Consider the following 20,649-nt stretch of genomic DNA (forward strand, 5'->3'; position numbering starts at 1 on the left):
TCTCTTTCTAGATCTAAGTACTTATGGATTTAGAAGGATCTTTGATGAAATTCTGCAGTACATCCTGCAGTACACCACCCACCATCCACCGCCCACCGCCCACCATTCACCACCCACCATCCACCGTCCACCATCCACCACTCACCATTCACCACACACCACCCACCGTCCACCACCCACCATCCACCGTCCACCATCCACGACTCACCATCCACCACCCACCGCCCTCTGCCCACCATCCACCACCTACCGTTTACCACCCACCACCCAACACTCACTGCACACCACCATCCACCACCCATCACCCATCACCCACCGCCCACCATCCACCGCCCACCACCCACCATTCACCACTCACCATTCACCACTCACCACTCACCACCCAACACCCACTGCCCACCACCCACCGCCCACCATCCACCACCCACCACCCACCGCCCACCATCTACCACCCACCGCCCACCATCCACTATCCACTATCCACCACCCACCACTCACCGCCCACCACCCACTGCCCATCACCCACCACCCACCGTCCACCGTCCACCACTCACCATCCACCACCCACCATCCACCATGCACCAACCACCGCCCATCACCCACCGCCCACCACCCACCATCCAGTACTCACCATCCACCATCCACCATCCTCCGCCCACTGCCCACTGCCCACCATTCACCATCCACCGCCCACTACCCACCACCCATCACCAACCACCCACCATCCACTATCCACCACCCACCGCCGACCACACCACCGCCCACCGCCCACCACCCACCACCCACCATCCACCATCCACCACCCACTGCTCATCACCCACCACCCACCATGCACCGCCCACCACCAAATGCCCACCGCCCACTGCCCAACCCTCACCACCCACCATCCACTGCCCACCATGCACAAACCACCGCCCATCACTCATCGCCCACTGCCCACCATCCACCATCCTCCGCCCACCACCCACCATCCACTACTCACCATCCACCACCCATCACCCACCATCCACCGCCCATCATACACCATCCACCGCCCACCACCCCCCAGCTTCCACCGTCCACCACCCACCACCCACAACCCGCCACCCGCCACCCACCATCCACCATCCACAATCCACCAGCCACCACCCACCATCCACCACTCACCATCCACCACTCACCACACACGATCCATCACCCACCACCCACTGCCCACGACCCATCACCCACCATCCACCACCCACCATCCATCACCGATCACCCACTGCCCACCGCCCACCATCCACCACCCACCATCCAAGATCCACCACCCACCGCCCACCACCCGCTACCCCCCATCCACCATCCACAGTCCAGCATCCACCACCCACCAACCACCACCCACTGCCCAAGACCCACCACCCACCACCTACCACCCACCATCCACCACCCACCGTCCACCATCCACCACCCACCATCCATCACCCGCCACCCACTGCCCACCATCCAACACTTCCCTCAGTGAGGGCTTTGGAGCAGGCTGCTTTGATTTTTGTTCTGCTTGTTTTGTGTGATATTTTTAGACCACTGTCAGATATTTTGTCGGAAAGACCGATTCGTCCTTGTTGTTTGCTGTCACATAGTCCCGGTGTGACTTGTTATTTTCTGTCTTTTCCTGTAGGTTGTTTGGAACGAAGGCGAGTGGGAAAGCGAGCAGTGTGCCTAGTTCAGAACCGGTGAAGTGCTCCTCTGTCATCTCTAACCCCCATGCCTCTCTGACCCGGCAGGGCAGTCTGGAGTCACCTTCCATGGGGCCAGGAAACATTGTGAGTGGCCAGGGCAGTGGAGGAGGAAGCAGCTCCTTGAACTGTAAACCTCCTGAGCTACCCACCGAAGGAAGCAGCCTGGCTTCTAGCCCAGCCTCTCTTCACTCATTAACCTCCAGCGGGCACCAGCTAACAGCTAGCCTCAGCAGTTCCCCAGGGGGCAGTAAGGACACTCTGAGCTACCCTTCCCTGACCAGCCTGCACACCAGCTCCGAGTCAATCGACCTCCCACTCAGTCACCATGGCTCGTTATCTGGACTGACCACCGTGCCCAAGGGGGATGTACCCAACCTGCTGCTGAGGACCGGAAGTGTCAAGTCAACGCTGTCAGAGAGGTGAGTAACTAGGGACTCTTCTGTAGCTGAAATACTCAGATCCAGAGAAAGAAACATTCATAAAACATTATCTTAGGCCCCAGCTGGAGTTCAGTCACAGCTGGAGTTAGGCCCCAGCTGGAGTTCAGTCCCAGCTTGAGATAGGCTGCAACCAAAATTAGTCCCCAGCTCGAGTTAGGCATCTGCTGGGGTTCAGCCCCACACCGCAGTTCGGCTGAATTGCAGGAGGAGACCAATGTGCTCAGAATCATTGGACAAGATACAGAGATAGAGAATCATAAACAGGTCCTTCAGTCTCAATTCACTCACTGCACAATCAGCCTGTATTCATGTCCAGGTGTGTTTCTCTTTAGTGGAATTGACTGAATATTTTCGTTTTGTAGAAAGGTAAAAGTTTTTAGTTTCCACTTTATTCAGCCAGCACACCCCATTGGGCATAGTGCTACTCATAGTGAAACACATAAACATGGAAAATAGGAGCCTTTCAGCCCTTCTAGCCTGCGCCACCATTCTATATTATCATGGCTGATCATCCAACTCAATCCCCTCGTCCTGCTTTCTCCCCCATACCCTTTGATTCCTTTAGCCCTAAAAACTATATCTAATGCCTTCTTGAAAATATTCAATGTTTTGGTCTCAACCACTTCCTGTGGCAGCAAATCCCACATGCTTCCCACTCTCTGGGTGAAGACATTTCTCCTCATCTCAGTCCCAAATGGCCTGCCCTGTATCCTCAGACTGTGACCTTCTGGTCTGGACTCGCCTTCCTGTTACTACCCTGTCTAATCCTGTTAGAATTTTGTAGGTTTCTGTGAGATCACCCTCTCATTCCCTAAACTCTAGTGAATAAAATCCTAGTTTCTCCTGATACTCGTTGTGGAGTAAGTCTCCATCTGTTAAAATCTGATGAAATATTGTAAAGTATCCATGGGAGTTATTTGTGCCTATTTTTGAGGAATAATTGGATGTTAACACTATCTCAGTAGTGATGTGGAGGTGCTGGTGTTGGACTAGGGTAGACAAGGTCAGAAGTCACATGACACCAGGTTATAGTCCAACAGCTTTATTTGAAATCACAAGCTTTCAGAGCGCTGCTCCTTCATCAGGTGGAGTGCCTCCAAAATGTGAATTCAAATAAACTTGTTGGACTATAACCAGGTGTCATGTGACTTGTGACTCAGTGAGTGAGAGCCTCACTGGTCTAACTCCCTGCTCTTCACCAACAGCAGCACCACTTGGGATCAGTTAGAGCCACTCGAGAGAGCAAACAGAAGCCTCCACATCACAGGATGTGGATATTGCTGGCTCGGTCAGCATTTGTTACCCATTGACCACATTGCTGTCACATGTAGACCAGGTAAGGATGGCAGTTTCCTTCCCTGAAGGACATTAGTGACCCAGATGGGATTTTCTGACAATGGATTCATGGTCACCATTGGACTCCTAATTTCAGAAAACTATTGAAGGCAAATTCTATCACCTCCCATGGCAGGGTATAAATGTTCATCTACATTCCCTTCTTTTAGATGTTTACCAAATTTTAAAATAGAATAGAATAGAATCCCTACAATACGGAAACAGGTTGTTCAGCCCAACAAATACACAGTACACCACCAAACAGCATCTCACTCAGTCCCACCCTCCTATCCTGTAACCTTCATTTCCCATGGCTAATGTACCTAACCTACAAATCCCTGAACACTATGGGTAATTTAGCATGGCCAATTCACCCTAACCTGCACATACATGGGCATTATGGGTAATTTAGCATGGCCAATTCACCCTAACCTGCACATACATGGGCATTATGGGTAATTTAGCATGGCCAATTCACCCTAACCTGCACATACATGGGCACTATGGGTAATTTAGCATGGCCAATCCACGTTAATCTGCACATATGTGGACTTCTCTTTGCCAGATTTATCTTCACTGAATTCTGGACATAATGCTATGACAGTTTGCATTTATAACTAGATTCAGTCAACCAATAGCATTAAGATCTGTTTACTGAAGTTCACATCATACAAGTTCTCATTATGTAATAAATAACATCTGGAAGGGCTGCACTGAATAAAATAAACTTGTAAGGAGATCTCAGCTATCTGTAAGAATAATAGGGTGGTTATGGTAGGGGATTTTAACTTTCCAAACATCGATTGGGACTGCCAGAGTGTTAAAGATTTAGATGAAGAGGAATTTGTTAAGTGTGTACAAGACAATTTTCTGATTCAGTATGTGGATGTACCTACTAGAGAAGGTGCAAAACTTGACCTACGTTTGGGAAATAAGGCAGGGCAGGTGACTGAGATGCCAGTGGGGGAGCACTTTGGGGCCAGCGACCATAATTCTGTTCATTTTAAAATAGTGATGGAAAAGGATAGACCAGATCTAAAAGTTGAAGTTCTAATTTGGAGAAAGGCTAATTTTGACGGTATTAGGCATGAACTTTCGAAAGCTGATTGGGGGCAGATGTTCGCAGGTAAAGGGACGGCTGGAAAATGGAAAGCCTTCAGAAATGAGATAACAAGAATCCAGAGAAAGTATATTCCTGTCAGGGTGAAAGGAAAGGCTGGTAGGTACAGGGAATGCTGGATGACTAAAGAAATTGAGGGTTTGGTTAAGAAAAAGAAGGAAGCATATGTCAGGTATAGATAGGATGGATCGAGTGAATCCTTAGAAGAGTATAAAGGCAGTAGGAGTATACTTAAGAGGGAAATCAGGAGGGCAGAAAGGGGACATGAGGTAGCTTTGGCAAATTGAATTAAGGAGAATCCAAAGGGTTTTTACAAATATATTAAGGACAAAAGGGTAACTAGGGAGAGAATAGGACCCCTCAAAGATCAGCAAGACGGCCTTTGTGTGGAGCCACAGAAAATGGGGGAGATACTAAATTAATATTTTGCATCAGTATTTACTGTGGAAAAGGATATGGAACATATAGACTGTAGGGAAATAGATGGTGACATCTTGCAAAATGTCCAGATTACAGAGGAGGAAGTGCTGGATGCCTTGAAATGATTAAAGGTGGATAAATCCCCAGGACCTGATCAGGTGTACCCGAGAACTCTGTGGGAAGCTAGAGAAGTGATTGCTGAGCCTCTTGCTGAGCCTCTTGTATCATCGATAGTCACAGGTGAGGTGCCGGAAGACTGGAGGTTGGCAAACGTGGTGCCACTGTTTAAGAAGGGCGGTAAAGATAAGCCAGGGAACTATAGACCGGTGAGCCTGACCTCAGTGGTGGGCAAATTGTTAGAGGGAATCCTGAGGGACAGGATGTACATGTATTTGGAAAGGCAAGGACTGATTAGGGATAGTCAATATGGCTTTGTGCGTGGGAAATCATGTCTCACAAACTTGATTGAGTTTTTGGAAGAAGTAACAAAGAAAATTGATGAGGGCAGAGCAGTAAATGTGATCTATAGGGACTTCAGTAAGGCGTTCGACAAGGTTCCCCATGGGAGACTGGTTAGCAAGGTTAGATCTCATGGAATGAGGGAGAACTAGCCACTTGGATACAGAACTGGCTCAAAGGTAGAAGACAGAGGGTGGTGGTGGAGGTTTGTTTTTCAGGCTGGAGGCTTGTGACCAGTGGAGTGCCACATGGATCGGTGCTGGGTCCTCTACTTCTTGTCATTTACATAAATGATTTGGATGCGAGCATAAGAGGTACAGTTAGTAAGTTTGCAGATGACACCAAAATTGGAGGTGTAGTGGACAGCGAAGAGGGTTACCTCAGATTACAACAGGATCTGGACCAGATGGGCCAATGGGCTGAGAAGTGGCAGATGGAGTTTAATTCAGATAAATGCGAGGTGCTGCATTTTGGGAAAGCAAACCTTAGCAGGACTTATACACTTAATGGTAAGGTCCTAGGGAGTGTTGCTGAACAAAGAGACCTTGGAGTGCAGGTTCATAGCTCCTTGAAAGTGGAGTCGCAGGTAGATAGGATAGTGAAGAAGGTGTTTGATATGCTTTCCTTTATTGGTCAGAGTATTGAGTACAGGAGTTGGGAGGTCATGTTGTGGCTGTACAGGACATTGGTTAGGCCACTGTTGGAATAATGCGTGCAATTCTGGTCTCCTTCCTTTCGGAAAGATGTTGTGAAACTTGAAAGGGTTCAGAAAAGATTTACAAGGATGTTGCCAGGGTTGGAGGATCTGAGCTACAGGGAGGGGCTGAACAGGCTGGGGCTGTTTTCCCTGGAGCGTCAGAGGCTGAGGGGTGACCTTTTAGAGGTTTACAAAATTATGAGGGGCATGGATAGGATAAATAGACAAAGTCTTTTCCCTGTGGTCGGGGAGTCCAGAACTAGAGGGCATAGGTTTAGGGTGAGAGGGGAAAGATATAAAAGAGACCTAAGGGGCAACCTTTCATTGCAGAGGGTGGGACGTGTATGGAATGAGCTGCCAGAGGATGTGGTGGAGGCTGGTACAATTGCAACATTTAAGAGGCATTTAGATGGATATATGAATAGGAAGGGTTTGGAGAGATATAGGCCGGGTTCTGGCAGGTGGGACTAGATTGGGTTGGGATATCTGGTCGGCATGGATGGGTTGGACCGAAGGATCTGTTTCTGTGCTGTACATCTCTATGACTCTATGATCCTCTCACCTTTAAGATCCCAATTCACAACTCAACCCTCATCAACTCCCACATCAAAATCCACAGTCACTTTCATTACTGCGTCTATGATGTCAATATGCATTCCCAGCTGTTTAAGTTTTCACAATTCCCCTTGCTCTCTATCCTGATTTCCAGCTCTATCTTCCCTTTAGAAATAATGTCTCACTCAGTTTCAACGACATCCAGTTGTCCGTGGCATTTCATTTGGACGTGACTTTCACAAATAAAAGGCCACTTGATCCCAACTTTCAGCTGTAGATCCAAGCTGCTTTTAGTGCACATTCACCTTTATATTTCTGTAGATGTCAATCTGCTTTACCAGTCCATCACTTCAACCCTGATGCCCACAATAAATTGTTAATGAGACAGGAATAATTAATGACCTGATGGACAGGGATTGTCTTGGAAGGAGTGATCACCGTATGGTTGAATTTAGAATACAGTTGGATAGTGTGAAGATAAAATCCAATCCCAGGGTCCTGTGCTTGAAAAAGGGGGACTATGTTAGAATGAGGGAGGACTTAGCTAAAGTAGACTGGAACCAGAGACTTTATGGTGTGACAGTTGACGAGCAGTGCAGACCCTTCAAATACATTTTTCAAAGTGTTCAGCAAAAGTATATTCCAATGAGAGGGAAGGAATGTAAGAAGAGGAGTAATCTGCCCTGGGTGTCTAAGGAAATAAGGGAGGTTATCAATGCGAAAGAGAAGGCATACAAAGTGGCCAAAAGCAGCAGGAATTGAGAAAATTGGGAAAATTTTAATAGTCAACGGAAAGCCACAAATAGATCTACAAAGTAAAGTAAGATAGAACATGAGAAAAAAAACTAGCACAGAATATAAAGAACATAGAACATAGAAGAATACAGCGCAGTACAGGCCCTTTGGCCCTCGATGTTGTGCCGTTCCAAGCCCACCTAACCTACACTAGCCCACTATCCTCCATTTGCCTATCCAATGCCCGTTTAAATGCCCATAAAGAGGGAGAGTCCACCACTGCTACTGGCAGGGCATTCCACGAACTCACGACTCGCTGAGTAAAGAACCTACCCCTAACATCTGTCCTACATCTACCACCCCTTAATTTAAAGCTATGCCCCCTCGTAATAGCTGACTCCATATGTGGAAAAAGGTTCTCATGGTCAACCCTATCTAAACCCCTAATCATCTTGTACACCTCTATCAAGTCACCCCAAACCTTCTTTTCTCCAATGAAAACAGCCCCAAGTGCCTCAGCCTTTCCTCATACGATCTTCCTACCATACCAGGCAACATCCTGGTAAACCTCCTCTGCACCCGTTCCAGTGCCTCCACATCCTTGGGTAAGATAATGGAGCTAAGGATAGATACGTATGGCGACCAAAACTGCACACAATACTCCAGATGCGGCCGCACCAGAGTCTTATACAACTGCAACATGATCTCAGGGCTCTGGAACTCAATTCCTCTACCAATAAAAGCCAGTACGCCATATGCCTTCTTCACCGCACTATTTACCTGGGTGGCAACTTTCAGAGATCTGTGTACATGGACACCAAGATCCCTCTGCTCATCCACACTACCAAGTATCCGACCATTAGCCCAGTACCCCATTTCGAGAAATATATAAAATGAAGAAGAGGGGCTAAAGTAAATGTTGGTCCTTTAGAGGATGAGGAGGGACAGTTAGTTATGGGAGATGATGAAATGGCTGAGGAATTGAACAGGTATTTTGCATCGGTCTCCATAGTGGAGCATTCTAATAATATGCCAGTAAGTGATGAAGAGACGAAGGTAGGTGAGGACCTGGAAACAATTATTATTACAGAAGAGCTAGTGTTGGGTAAGATAATGGAGCTAAGGATAGATACGTCTCCTGGCCCTGATGGAATGCATCCCAGGGTACTAAAAGAGATGGCGGGAGAAATAACAGGTGGACTGGCAGTGTTTTTCCAAAATTTGCTGAACTCTGGGGCAGTCCCAGCAGATTGGAAAATAGCAAATGTGACACCACTGTTTAAAACGGGAGCTACACAAAAAATGGGAAATTATAGCCCAGTGAGCTTAACCTCTGTAGGAGGGAGATGCTCGAGTCTATTATCAAAGAAGAAATAACAGCACATCTCGAAAGAAATTTTTCCATTGTACAGACACAGCATGGGTTCATGAAGGGCAGTTCATGCTTCACAAATCTTTTGGAATTCTATGAAGACATTACAAGCAAGATGGACAATGGGGACCCAGTGGATGTGGTGTACCTAGATTTCCAAAAGGCCTTCAACAAGGTGCCGGACAAGAGGCTGCTGCATAAAATAAAGATGGATGGTGCTAGGGGTAGAGTATTAGTGGGGGTGGAGGATTGGTTGACTGACAGGAAGCAAAGAGTGGGGATAAATGAGTGCGATTCTGGTAGGCAATCAGTGACTGGTGGTGTGCCTCAGGGATCAGTGTTGGGACAGCAATTAGTTACAATTTATATCGATGACTTGGAGTTGGGGACCTCATGTACAGTGTCAAAGTTTGCCGATGACACTAAGATGAGAGCAGAGCAAAATGTGCAGAGGACTGAACCATCGCAGAGGAACATGGATACATTGAGTGGGCAAAGGTCTGGCAGATGGAGTACAATGTTAATAAATGTGAAGTCATACAATTTGGTCAGAGTAACAGTAAAAAAGATTATTACTTGAATGGTAAAGAGTTGCAGCAAGCTGCTGTGCAGACAGACCTGGGTGTCCTTATGCAGGATTCACAGAGGATTGGTCTGCAGGTACAACAGGTAATTAGGAAGGCAAATGGAATATTGTCCTTCATTGAGAAAGGGATTGAGTTTAAAAGCAGGGGGGTTATGTTGCAGCTGTACAAGGTGCTGGTGAGGCCACACCTGGAATACTGCGTGCACATTTGGTCTCCTTACTGATACTCCGGTTTCCTCCCACAATCCACAGACGTGCAGGTTAGGGTGAATTGGCCATGCTAAATTACCCATAGTATTCAGGGATGTGTAGGTTAGGTGCATTAGTCAGGTGTAAATGTAGACTAATAGAGTAGGGGAATGAGTCTGGGTGGGTTACTCTTCAGAGGGTAGGTGTGGACTTGTTGGGCTGAATGGCCTGTTTCCATACTGTAGTGAATCTATGAAGGATTTGAACCTGGGTCTCTGGATTAATAGTCTAGTGATAATGTCCATCCAAAGGGTGGTCCTATTGGCAGTGCAGCCCTCCCTCAGTACTGCATGGGGGAGTCAGTATAGACACTCAGAGGGTCAGGAACCCACCCTGAAGCAGCTGTCAATGGGGAAAGTTTGAGCCTGACTCCCGACCTGACAGTCAGTGCTAGGAGGAAGTTACCCAGAATGGGGAAGGCTCTCCTACACATCATCATTGTTTATTAACTACATTTTTTTTCGAGATGTTAATGTTTTTCCTTTTTTCTCCTTCTGTTCATGCTATCTCTTTCTCTCTCTTTTACCCTTTCTTTCTCTTTCTCTCTGTCTCTCTTTCTCTCTCTCTCTTTCTGCTTTCTTGACTATTAGTCCACTTTGTTTCCTTGTTAACACGCCTCAGTATCACAGGATCACTCCCTCTCGGAAGCTGGACAGGTAAATCCTTCGCTGATGTCACATCAAGACCAGAAGCTGCAATCGAACCAGCCTGGACTGAAGGGAGACGTGTTAGCCATTGCTTAAAAGCAAATGCAAACCAGTCACAAGCAGATTGTTTCTGAATTACTTCAGAAACCCGTGCAAGACCCGTGCCCAAGTTACACTTGGCTTTATTGTGGGTGAACTGTCCACCTTGATTCCCACCACATGATCGAGGCAGTGTCCAGTCCAGGCTGAGCAGGGCTGAAATGAGGCAGATGGATGATTTGACAAGATCACGAATACCTCTCTGAGGCCATTCCTCCTGACCTGACCTGACCCCCCCCTCAGTTTCCTGATCCACATTCAGAAATCAAGCAGTTGGCCTTTTTCCTCAATGTTACCAAGCACAGCCTCTCAGAGACAGGGCAAGACTGATGTGATAACCCGTCTTCAAACACTCCTCTCCTACAGACCAAAGATGGCCATTCGAAAATCAGAATACTGGCCCAGTGCAACCTGCTCCTGCCCCATTTTCCTAACCTTTGACTGAACTTCTGATCCGGTCCAAAATTTGGGGTTGGAGGTGTTTAATCAGAGCAGCAGGGACCATTGTTAGTTGTCACAGTGTTTACAGGGAAAGAGAGAGCAGTACTACTGTCCACTCATGCAGTCACTGTCCAGGCACTGACTCTGAAAGGAACCATGGAGATACTCCTCCAATTGTGTCTCTGTGCCCCAGTCTGTCGGGGACAGGAGGTTGTGGGTTTGAGACCTACAGTCTGAGTAAGTGATGCATTGTCTCAGGCCTGGCTGGTTAACCAGAGAGCTAAACTACAGCCCTGTCTCCCTGCTCCAGTAATTCACCTGAGCTTCACCTGTGACATTGCGTAAGGAAGGAGCAGGGAGATTACCCCAGTTCCTGGCCATCATTCTTCCTGAAGGTCAAAACCCGTGAAAAGCAAACTTTAATTGTTGATTTCATTTCAGTCTGTGAGATCTTGCTGTGTACAAACCATCTGCCATACTACCCACATGACAGTATACCAAAGTACTGGGTAATGAATCTGAGCTGTTGTTGTACTTTGCAGACAGATGGGATCGAATATTACACAAACACAAACTCCCTTCCCTTCCATTTCATGAGGAAAAAAGAAGTTTTTGACATGAGATCTGTGCTCAGGGTGGGGTGGGATGAGTGAAGAGAAATTATTTTGACCCAGTGACCTGTGGTGAGCTGGAACACTCTTCCTGATAGTGAATGCAGATTCAGGAATAACTCTCAAAAAGGGAATTAGGGAAAACATTGATTTGGGAACATTTTGGGGCTCTGGGGAGAGAGGAGGGGCGGTGGAATGATTGGGACAGCATGTTCACTGAGCTAGTGCAGACATGACGTTGAATGGTTTCTGCAAGTCCTGTGTTATCCAATAATTTACTGATTACCTTCAGTGTTTGGTTGATGAAACTGCTTAACAGGTGACATCACAAGCCCATGCCAGGTAATGACTGCATGAACAGGGAGGTTTGGCCATGTCAGTGCCCTCAGTTCGGAGCCTTGCAGCTTTATCTCAGTCGCTGTGATGGTTCTAACAGTCTGTTGCTTTCCTTTGATATGCTTTGTCCATCACTAACAGCCGACCTGCTCTGTCACTATGCTTTCTTCTTAATGCATTTCACATGATTACAAAGAGTGAAAGGCAGTCATGAAAATGTGATTCTTTTCCTGTCCCCCTGTAGCAGGGTCCTCAGCACCCCTGAGCTGTGTGAAGGGACTGAGGAGAACGAGCTTGGTTTCTTTGAATTTTGGACAAATGAGTAATGATCTTATTGAATGGTATAAAATTCTTAAGGGAGGTTGACAGAGTCAATACTGACTGCCTGGAAGTCAGCATGTACAGCTGCACTCAGTGAGGTATCCTCAATGTCTGTCTCAAACTCAATACATCTCACCCCTCTCCAACCCAACCCAAATCAGCCACCCCATCCCACTTCCCCAAATAACCATTGGGATTGAGTAAAAGGGACAAAGACCTCACTCATTAAAATGCTCAGTTCAATTCCATTTACTATCACGGTGATTGAGGGTTAACATATTAATCGGAGGAATTCTTTATTTAATTTATTCAGATCCAAGAAGCAGAGTTCCTTTCTGATTGGCTGCATTTTACTGCTTTTATTCTAATTGTGCATGCTTTCCTTCCATGTTGTCCAGCTAACAACCTGCGTGGGCTCGAACCAAAAGCAAATGCATTCTCTTTAAGCAAACTGATTAACCTGAAGTTATTTATTATTAAATACCGACAGTGCGCAGATGTTGAGATGATGTTTGTTTTTGTTGTGTGCTGTGAGTGATTTCTCTTTGTTTTAACAGTGTGCAACTAGATCGAAACACCCTCCCTAAAAAGGGACTCAGGTTAGAGACGCTTTCATATTAATGGATTTGCTGTGAATATGCATCAAGGCCCTTTGTAGCCGCAGTCTAGTTTCTGGTGGGCAGCGCCTCACTGTACACGCACACACACTCACTCACACAGACATACAGACATAACCCACAAACACACAGACACGCGTACCCACACACACATACATGCATGCTCACACACACACACACGCACACACACATACACTCACCACACTCACAGGCACTCTCATACACACTCGTGCTCTCACTGACACACACATTCACTCGCAGTCACACAGTCACACATGCACTCACACACAGACACGCTCACAACACACTGACTCTCACATACACACATGCTCACACATACACACTCACACACACACTCAAACACACACACAGTCACATACATGCGTGCACACACACTCTCACATGCGCACACACACTCTCACATGCACTCACACACGCACTCACACAGACACATGCTCACACACGTGCACAGACTCAGACTCACACAAACACAGACACACAGTCACTCATGCACACTCACTCACACAGACACACAACACTCACACAGACACATATGCACAGACACACATATTCACATACTCATCCAGACACGCACTCTCATACAGACACACTCACACGCATTCACTTACACACTCACACACACACACAAATACACACTCACAAATACACACGCACACACACATGCACTCACACACACGCTCATGCACAATCATACATGCACTCACACACACGCACTCTCACACATGTGCGCACACACACAAACACACACAGACATGCTCATACATACACTCACATGTACACTCACACACATATACGCACTTTTTCTCTCACACTCACACACAGCTTGACATTGATTAGCCATAATGTGGAAACGCTGATCAAGGTGGATGTGGCCTGGAGGCTGATGGGAACAAATGCCAGCCTGGAACGTATCACTCAGGGACAGACTGACAGCAGCTCCAAGTATGCCATGCCTGACCAGGGACTGACACTGCCAACACAAAGTGGAAACTGAAACTGAAAAAACTGCGGATGATATAAATCAGAAACCAAAACAGAAATTGCTGGAAAAGCTCAGTAGGTCTGGTAGCATTTGTAGAGAGAAATCAGAGTTAATGTTTTTGGTCTAGTGACCCTTCCTCAGAATCCTGATTTCTCTCCATGGATGCTGTCAGATCTACTGACCTTTTCCAGCAATTTCTGTGATTGTTATAAAGTGGAAACTGTTCTGTTCACCCAGCAGGCAATTCCCACTTGCATAAGCATCCACAGTTCATAAATAATGTTATTAAAAACTGCAGTGCTGTGACACCTTAGTGCTTCTGCATTCTTTTGTTATGCAATTGTTTGTGAGCTGTTCTGTCATGGTTTGGAATCTGTGTGGTGTTAGCGAAAGAGGCATCTGGAATACCTGCAGCTTATCACCTTTTCTGTGTCAGAAACAACTGAACAACAGGAGCAATAAAGACTTTATACCTGGTACAAACAGTGAGGGATTTCCCAACACACCAGCCCTCACGCATACACAGACACACACACACACTCACACACATGCACACACTCACATATACACACACATACACACACATATACTCACACATATACGCACACACTCACAAGCACGCATAGTCAAACACACTCACTCTCACAGACACACACAGATAAACACACAGACAGACACACAAATGCAGACATACACACACAAAGGGAGACACTGAACATTTGGACAGCTTACAGGACACAGCTCTAACTGGAAAAAAGGCTAAACCTGACATTTGCTTCATTTTTTTTTATTCATTCACGGGATGAGGGGTTCACTGGCTAGGTCAGCATGTATTGCCCATCCCGAATTGCTCAAGGGGCAGTTAAGAAACATCCACATTGCTGTGGGTCTGGAGTCACGTGTAGAACAGGTAAGGATGGCAGTTTCCTTCCTGAAAGGGCATTAGTGAAACAAATGGGTTTTTCTGACAATGGATTCGTGGTCATTATTAGATTCTTAATTCCAGACTTTTATTGAAATCAAATTCCACCATCTGGCGTGGCAGGATTTAATTCCAGATCCCTGGAATGTTATTTGGGTCTCTGGTTTAACAGTCAAGTGATAATACCATTAGGCCATTGTCTCTCCATGTAACCAGTTGGTAATTTTTCTCTCACAGGTTCTATACCAAGGGGGAGTGTACAGTAAGGGCAGCACAGTGGCTCAGTGGTTAGCACTACAGCCTCACAGCACTCGGGACCCAAGTTCAAACCCAGCCTCGGGATTCTGTCTGTGTGGAGTTTGCATATTCTCCCCATGTCTGTCTCCCCGGCTCTGGTTTCATCCCATAGTCCAAAGATGTGTACGTTAGGGTGGATTGGCCATAGGAAATGCAGTATTACAGGGATAGGGTAGGGGGATACGTCTGGGGGAGATGCTCTTTGGAGAGTTAGTGATGAATTGTTTTGCTGTAGGGCCTGTTTCCATACTGTAGGGAGTCTGTGTAATGTAATGATTGTGTTACTGAGTTGAGAGTGTGGTGCTGGAAAAGCACAGCAGGTCAGACAGCATCTGACGTTTTAACAGTCGAGCCTTTCATCAGGGCCATTTTCCTGCTCCTCGGATGCTGCCTGACCTGCTGTGCTTTTCCAGCAGCCTACTCTCGACTCTGATCTCCAGCATCTGCAGTCTTCACTTTCTCCTAATGACTGTGTTACTCCCAACTCTATAATTAAAGTAAGATGCTGTAGGGATCTGAAATACAAATAGGACATGCTGAAGAAACTCGGCAGGTCTGGCAGCATCTGTGGAGAGAGAAGCAGTTAAAGTTTGGAGTCATTCAGAAGAATCTGTTTCTCTCCACAGATGCTGCCCGACCTGCTGAGTTTCTTCAGCACTTTCTGTTTTTGGTTGAGCAAAGCCAGTAATGCTGGATTGAGAATCAGGGTGTTCTAACCCACTCTGGCCATTTGAGAATTTTAAATCAGTTCAAATAAAATCTGGAAATATAACCCTGGGAAGCAGAGAGGTTTGGGGCTGCACTCGACTCCACCCATTAGCTGGGAGGGGCTGGTCCACACAAATGCGATCTCTTCCTCCTCTGTTTATCCAGTCTCCCCCTCAATGTATTGGCATGAGTCAATTTGACCCTCCCTTTGGGAGTGAAGTACACAGTCTCCCCGCTCTCTGGGTCAAAGTCATTCTGTCCAAATTCTCTTCAGTCCGGTTAGTGATTGTCTGATATTGGTGACTCTGTGGTTTGCTGGCTTTAATTAATGAATGCAATTCTCTGAGTCTCCTGTTCAGAACCTTAGTAGCCTCTCCCTGATAATGCACCAACTCCACTTTTCCAGGGGAAAATAAGATCCTAAAGAAATTGTTTTGGACAGACTTGGTGTAATAATTATGTTAGTTTGCAAGATCCTTTCATTGCATGCTGTGAAAATAAGTGAGTGAGGAGGTTTTGTTTTGTTTCAGATCATTCTTGTTTGTTTATACTGTGCACATGCATTTATCAAGAACACCACAAATTGGTTTTGTGGTCCAATTATTTTGTCAGTGATTCAAACTCATGTTTACTTACCTCAGTGGCTCTTGCTTGTGATGTGCCTGACAAAATGGTTTAACTTTCCTTTTTTAAAAGATGCGGCTGTACCAGGTTCCCCTCCTCCCGTGATCCCCCTGTGCTCAGTGGCTCACACTGGCTGGCCAACACCTGGATTTTACTGTTCCACTTGCTGTTCCTCCATTATTTCCTCTAATTTCATCAGCTCCTCTGCCGTCTCTGTGTTAGTCTAACCCTCTGGATATTGTAATTGTCCTTCCAGTAATGCCTGTGACTTTAAGTGTCTCCTCCATATTCTCTGCAAAACTCACCGTCCTGCCAATATTGGCCCCTTCTTTAAGATGTTCTTTAAAATAACATTTGTATCACACAAATATCAGGCAATGGTCATCTCCAATAAAAGGCAATTCAATGTCCCTTTGTTGCTATCACTGAAACCTCCACTATCAACATCCTGGTATTTACCACTGACCAGAAACTCAACTGGACTCACCACATAAACACAGTGGCTACAGGAGCAGGTCAGAGGCTGGGAATCTGCAGTGAGTAACTCACCTCCTGACTCCCCAAAGCCTGTCCACCATCTACAAGGCACAGGTCAGGAGAGTGAGGGAATACTCCCCACTTGCCCTGGATGGGTGCAACTCCAACAACACTCAGGAAATTTGGCACCATTCAGGGCAAAGCAGCCTGTTTGATTGGCACCACATCCACAAACATCCACTGCCTCCCTCCACCAACCCTCAGCAGTGTGTCTATCTACAAGATGCACTGCAGAAATTCACCTCAGACAGCATCTTCCAAACCCACAACCACTTCCATCTGGAAGGACAAGGGCAGCAGATACATGGGAACACCACCCCCTGCAAGTTCCCCTCCTAGTCACTCACTATCCTGACTTGGAAATATATCGCTGTCCCTTCAGTGTCACTAGGTCAGAATCCTAGAATTCCCTCCCTAAGGGCATTGTGGGTCAACCCAGAGCACATGGACTGCAACGGGTCAAGAAGGCAGCTCACCCCCACCTTTTCAAGGGGCAACTAGGGACGGGCAATAAATACTGGGCCTAGCCAATGACACCCACATGTCCAATGAGTAAATTAAAAAAAAGCCTCTTTATTCAATGTTCATCTGTCTCTCCAGAAATCTTCATTGTTGAGTCAGTTTGTGTTTTGTTACCTGAGTAGGATCAGGTGAAGAACCTTGAGGTGACTGTGTGGAAGATGATGTATATATTTAACTTGGAGTTTTAGTAATGATGGATGCACTCAGTGTGGAACTGTTCTGAATCTGTGTGAACATCTATCTTTCCTGCAGGTACACCCCGTCATCTCGACAAGCCAGCCATGAGGAAGGCAAGGAATGGCTTCGCTCTCACTCAACTGGAGGCCTGCAAGACACAGTCAGCCAATCACCTCTGCCCTCACCCTCTGCCATCTCATCCCCTTGCAGTGGCACATATCATTTTACACATTTAGGTCAGTGAAAGCATTCAGGTATTCCTTGAGCAGCATCCCTTTCAGTTTGATGGGGAACAGACTGGGCTTGTTTCCCCTGGAGTTTAGAGAGTGAGGGGGTGAGTGTATGAAGTATATCAGACCCTGAATAACCTTGACAAATTGGATGGGGAAAGGATGTTTCCTCTTGTGGGTCAGGCCAGAACCAGAGGGTCTGAAGAACAGTCATATTGGACTCAGAATGTTAACTCTGTTTCTCTCTTCACAGATGCTGCCAGACCTGCTGAGTTTCTCCAGCACTTCCTGTTTTTACTTGAGAGCTAGAAGACATCATCTGACCCTACATCATTTCCTGCTGTTGATTTAATTTTGTTTCAGCTCTTGACCTTATCTGATAGGTATGAGGTACTTGCTCCTTGTATGGATGAGGAACAGAGCTGAAAGGAGGATGAGTCAGCTGACCATGGCACCTTGGTATAGGAGACCAGTCAAGAGTGGGGAGCAAAAAACACGAGTGGTAGTTGTAGGGGGTTCTATAATTAGGGGACTGGGTAGTATCCTTTTGTAAGCACGATTGAGAGTCCTGCATAGTATGTTGCCTACCTGGTGCCTGGGTGCGGTACATCTCTGACTGGCTTGAAAAGATATTGGGTGGGGAGGATCCAGTTATTGAGTTCCATGTCGGAACAAACAACACAGGCAAGACTAGAAAAGAGGACCTGTTTAGGGATTAACAGAAACTAGGAGCTAAGTTAAGGAACAGGTCTTCAAGGGTAACAGTCTCCGGATTACTGCCTAAATTACATGCGATTGATACCAGGATGTGAGAATAAGGGACGTAAATTTGTGACTAAAAGAGTGGTGAGGGAAAGAGGGGTTTCTTTTCATGGGATAATGGCATTCGTATTGGGACAGAGGGGATCTGGACCGTTGGGATGGTTTTCCACCTGAACTGAGCTGGGGCTAGTGTTTTGGTGCATAGGGTGGTCAACAGAACTTTAAACTAGGAAGGGCAGGGGAAGGGAAGGGTCAAACACCAGGTGTACAATGACCAATGGGAAGCAATGCTACAGGGTAATGTCTGTAAGGATGCATACAGCTGCATGGAAAAATATGAAAAGAAGGAGAACTCAGGAGAAATTATTAAAGTCTCCAGCGCACAAAATGTTTGGAAGGGGTTAGGAATCAAACTTCAAACACATTAGATAAAGGAGTGACAATGAGAAGAGGGAACGTTAATACAAGGCTGAAGGTGTGATAACTGAAGGCACAAAATATAAGGAAAAAGGTAAATGAGCTTGTGGTGCAGATCAGAATTGGCAGGTATGATGTGGTGGGCATCACAGGGTTAAGGGCTGAATATTCAAGGGTATGCATCCTATTGAAAAGGTAGGCAGGTGGGCAGCGGGGGTGGGGTCACCTTACTAGTAAGAAATGAAATTAAATCAATATTAGGAAACAAAGTAGGGCAGGTTGGTATAGAATTCGTGCGGGTAGAATTGAGGAACCACAAAGGTAAAAAAAACAGTAATGGAGGTTATGTACAAGCCTCCAAACATTAGTCTGGATCTGAGGTGCAAGATTCACCACGAGATAGAAAAGATGTGTAGGTAGGGCACGGTTCAGTGACCCCGGGGGATTTCACGCAGGTGGACTGGCAAAATCAGCTCGGTAGTGTTTTCTACATTTCCCTCAGCTATATAAATCAGTATTTTCTCTAAACCTGAGACCCTGCCCTTGTAGGGCCTCCCACCCAACCACCCCCTCTAACCTTAAAGACCAGGGACATAGCAGGTAAGCGTCTCTTCTTTTTTACTTTGTGATAAGGGGACTAGCAGGGATGGCAGTGCAGGGAGAGAAATGTCCCTCCTGCAGGATGTTTGAGGTGAGGGACGCCATTAGTGTCCCATCCAAGTACATCTGCAGGAAGTGCACCCAACTCTGGCTCCTCCAAGACCGTGTTAGGGAACTGGAGCGGGAGCTGGATGAACTTTGGATCATTTAGGAGGTGGAGTCTGTGAGAGATAAGCGTTACAGGGAAGTAGTTATTCCTAGGCACGAGAAAAGCTGGGTGATTGTTCGAAGGGGGAAAAGACAGTCAGTGGAGGGATCCACTGTGGTCGTTCCCCTGAAAAACATGTATACCGTTTTGGATACTGTTGAGGGGGACGACTTACCAGGGGCAAGCAGTGGGGCCCAGGTCTCTGGCACAGAGCCTGTCCCTGTTGCACAGAAGAGAAGGAGGGAAAGGAGGAGAGTGTTAGTCATTGGGGACTCAATAGTTAGAGGCTCAGATAGAAGGTTTGTTGGGAACGAACGAGACTCGCGGTTGGTATGTTGCCTCCCAGGTGCCAGCTGGCAGGCAGCGAGCTGGTTTGAAGTGTGTCTACTTCAACACCAGGAGTATCCAAAGTAAGGTAGGTGAGCTTGCAGCATGGATAGGTACCTGGGACTTCGATGTTGTGGCCATTTCAGAGACATGGATAGAGCAGGGTGAGGAATGGATGTTGCAAGTTCCAGGGTTTAGACCTTTTATTAAGAACAGGGAAGGCGGTAATAAAGGGGGAGGTGTGGCCTTGTTAGTCAAGGACAGTATAACGGTGGCTGAAAGAACTTTTGATGAGGTCTCGTCTACTGAGGTAGTGAGGGCTGAGGTTAGAAACAGGAGAGGAGAGGTCACACTGCTTGGAGTTTTTTATAGGCCTCTGCAGAGTTCCAGTGATGTGGAGGAGAGGATTGGTAAAATGATTCTGGGTAGGAGTGAAAGGAATAGGGTGGTCATTATGGGGACATTAACTTCCCCAACATTGACTGGAAATGCAGTAACTCTAGTACGTCGGATGGGTCAGTTTTTGTCCAATGTGTACAGGAGGGTTTCCTGACACAGTATGTCGAAGGGCCGAC

The 20,649-nt window shown here is 46.6% G+C and overlaps 1 protein-coding gene across 18 annotated transcripts in view; it reads left to right on the forward strand.

Annotated features, from left to right (window-relative positions):
* Window positions 1–20,649, forward strand: part of nav3 (neuron navigator 3) — a 639,300-nt gene that overhangs the window by 530,280 nt on the left and 88,371 nt on the right. For 11 of the 18 annotated variants that reach the window (XM_087996953.1, XM_087996954.1, XM_087996961.1 and 8 more), the window contains 4 exons: window positions 1,640–2,119; window positions 10,259–10,324; window positions 12,681–12,722; window positions 17,606–17,766. In XM_087996953.1, the coding sequence (XP_087853079.1) occupies window positions 1,640–2,119; window positions 10,259–10,324; window positions 12,681–12,722; window positions 17,606–17,766 (749 nt within the window). The remainder of the gene's footprint in view (window positions 1–1,639; window positions 2,120–10,258; window positions 10,325–12,680; window positions 12,723–17,605; window positions 17,767–20,649) is intronic. The other 7 variants (XM_087996958.1, XM_087996962.1, XM_087996965.1 and 4 more) reach the window with 2 other exon arrangements.

This window comes from Chiloscyllium plagiosum, unplaced genomic scaffold, assembly GCF_037043375.1.
Source record: "Chiloscyllium plagiosum isolate Xiang-an unplaced genomic scaffold, Cpla_swu_hap1 HiC_scaffold_19, whole genome shotgun sequence".
In the NCBI taxonomy this organism is placed as follows: domain Eukaryota; kingdom Metazoa; phylum Chordata; class Chondrichthyes; order Orectolobiformes; family Hemiscylliidae; genus Chiloscyllium; species Chiloscyllium plagiosum.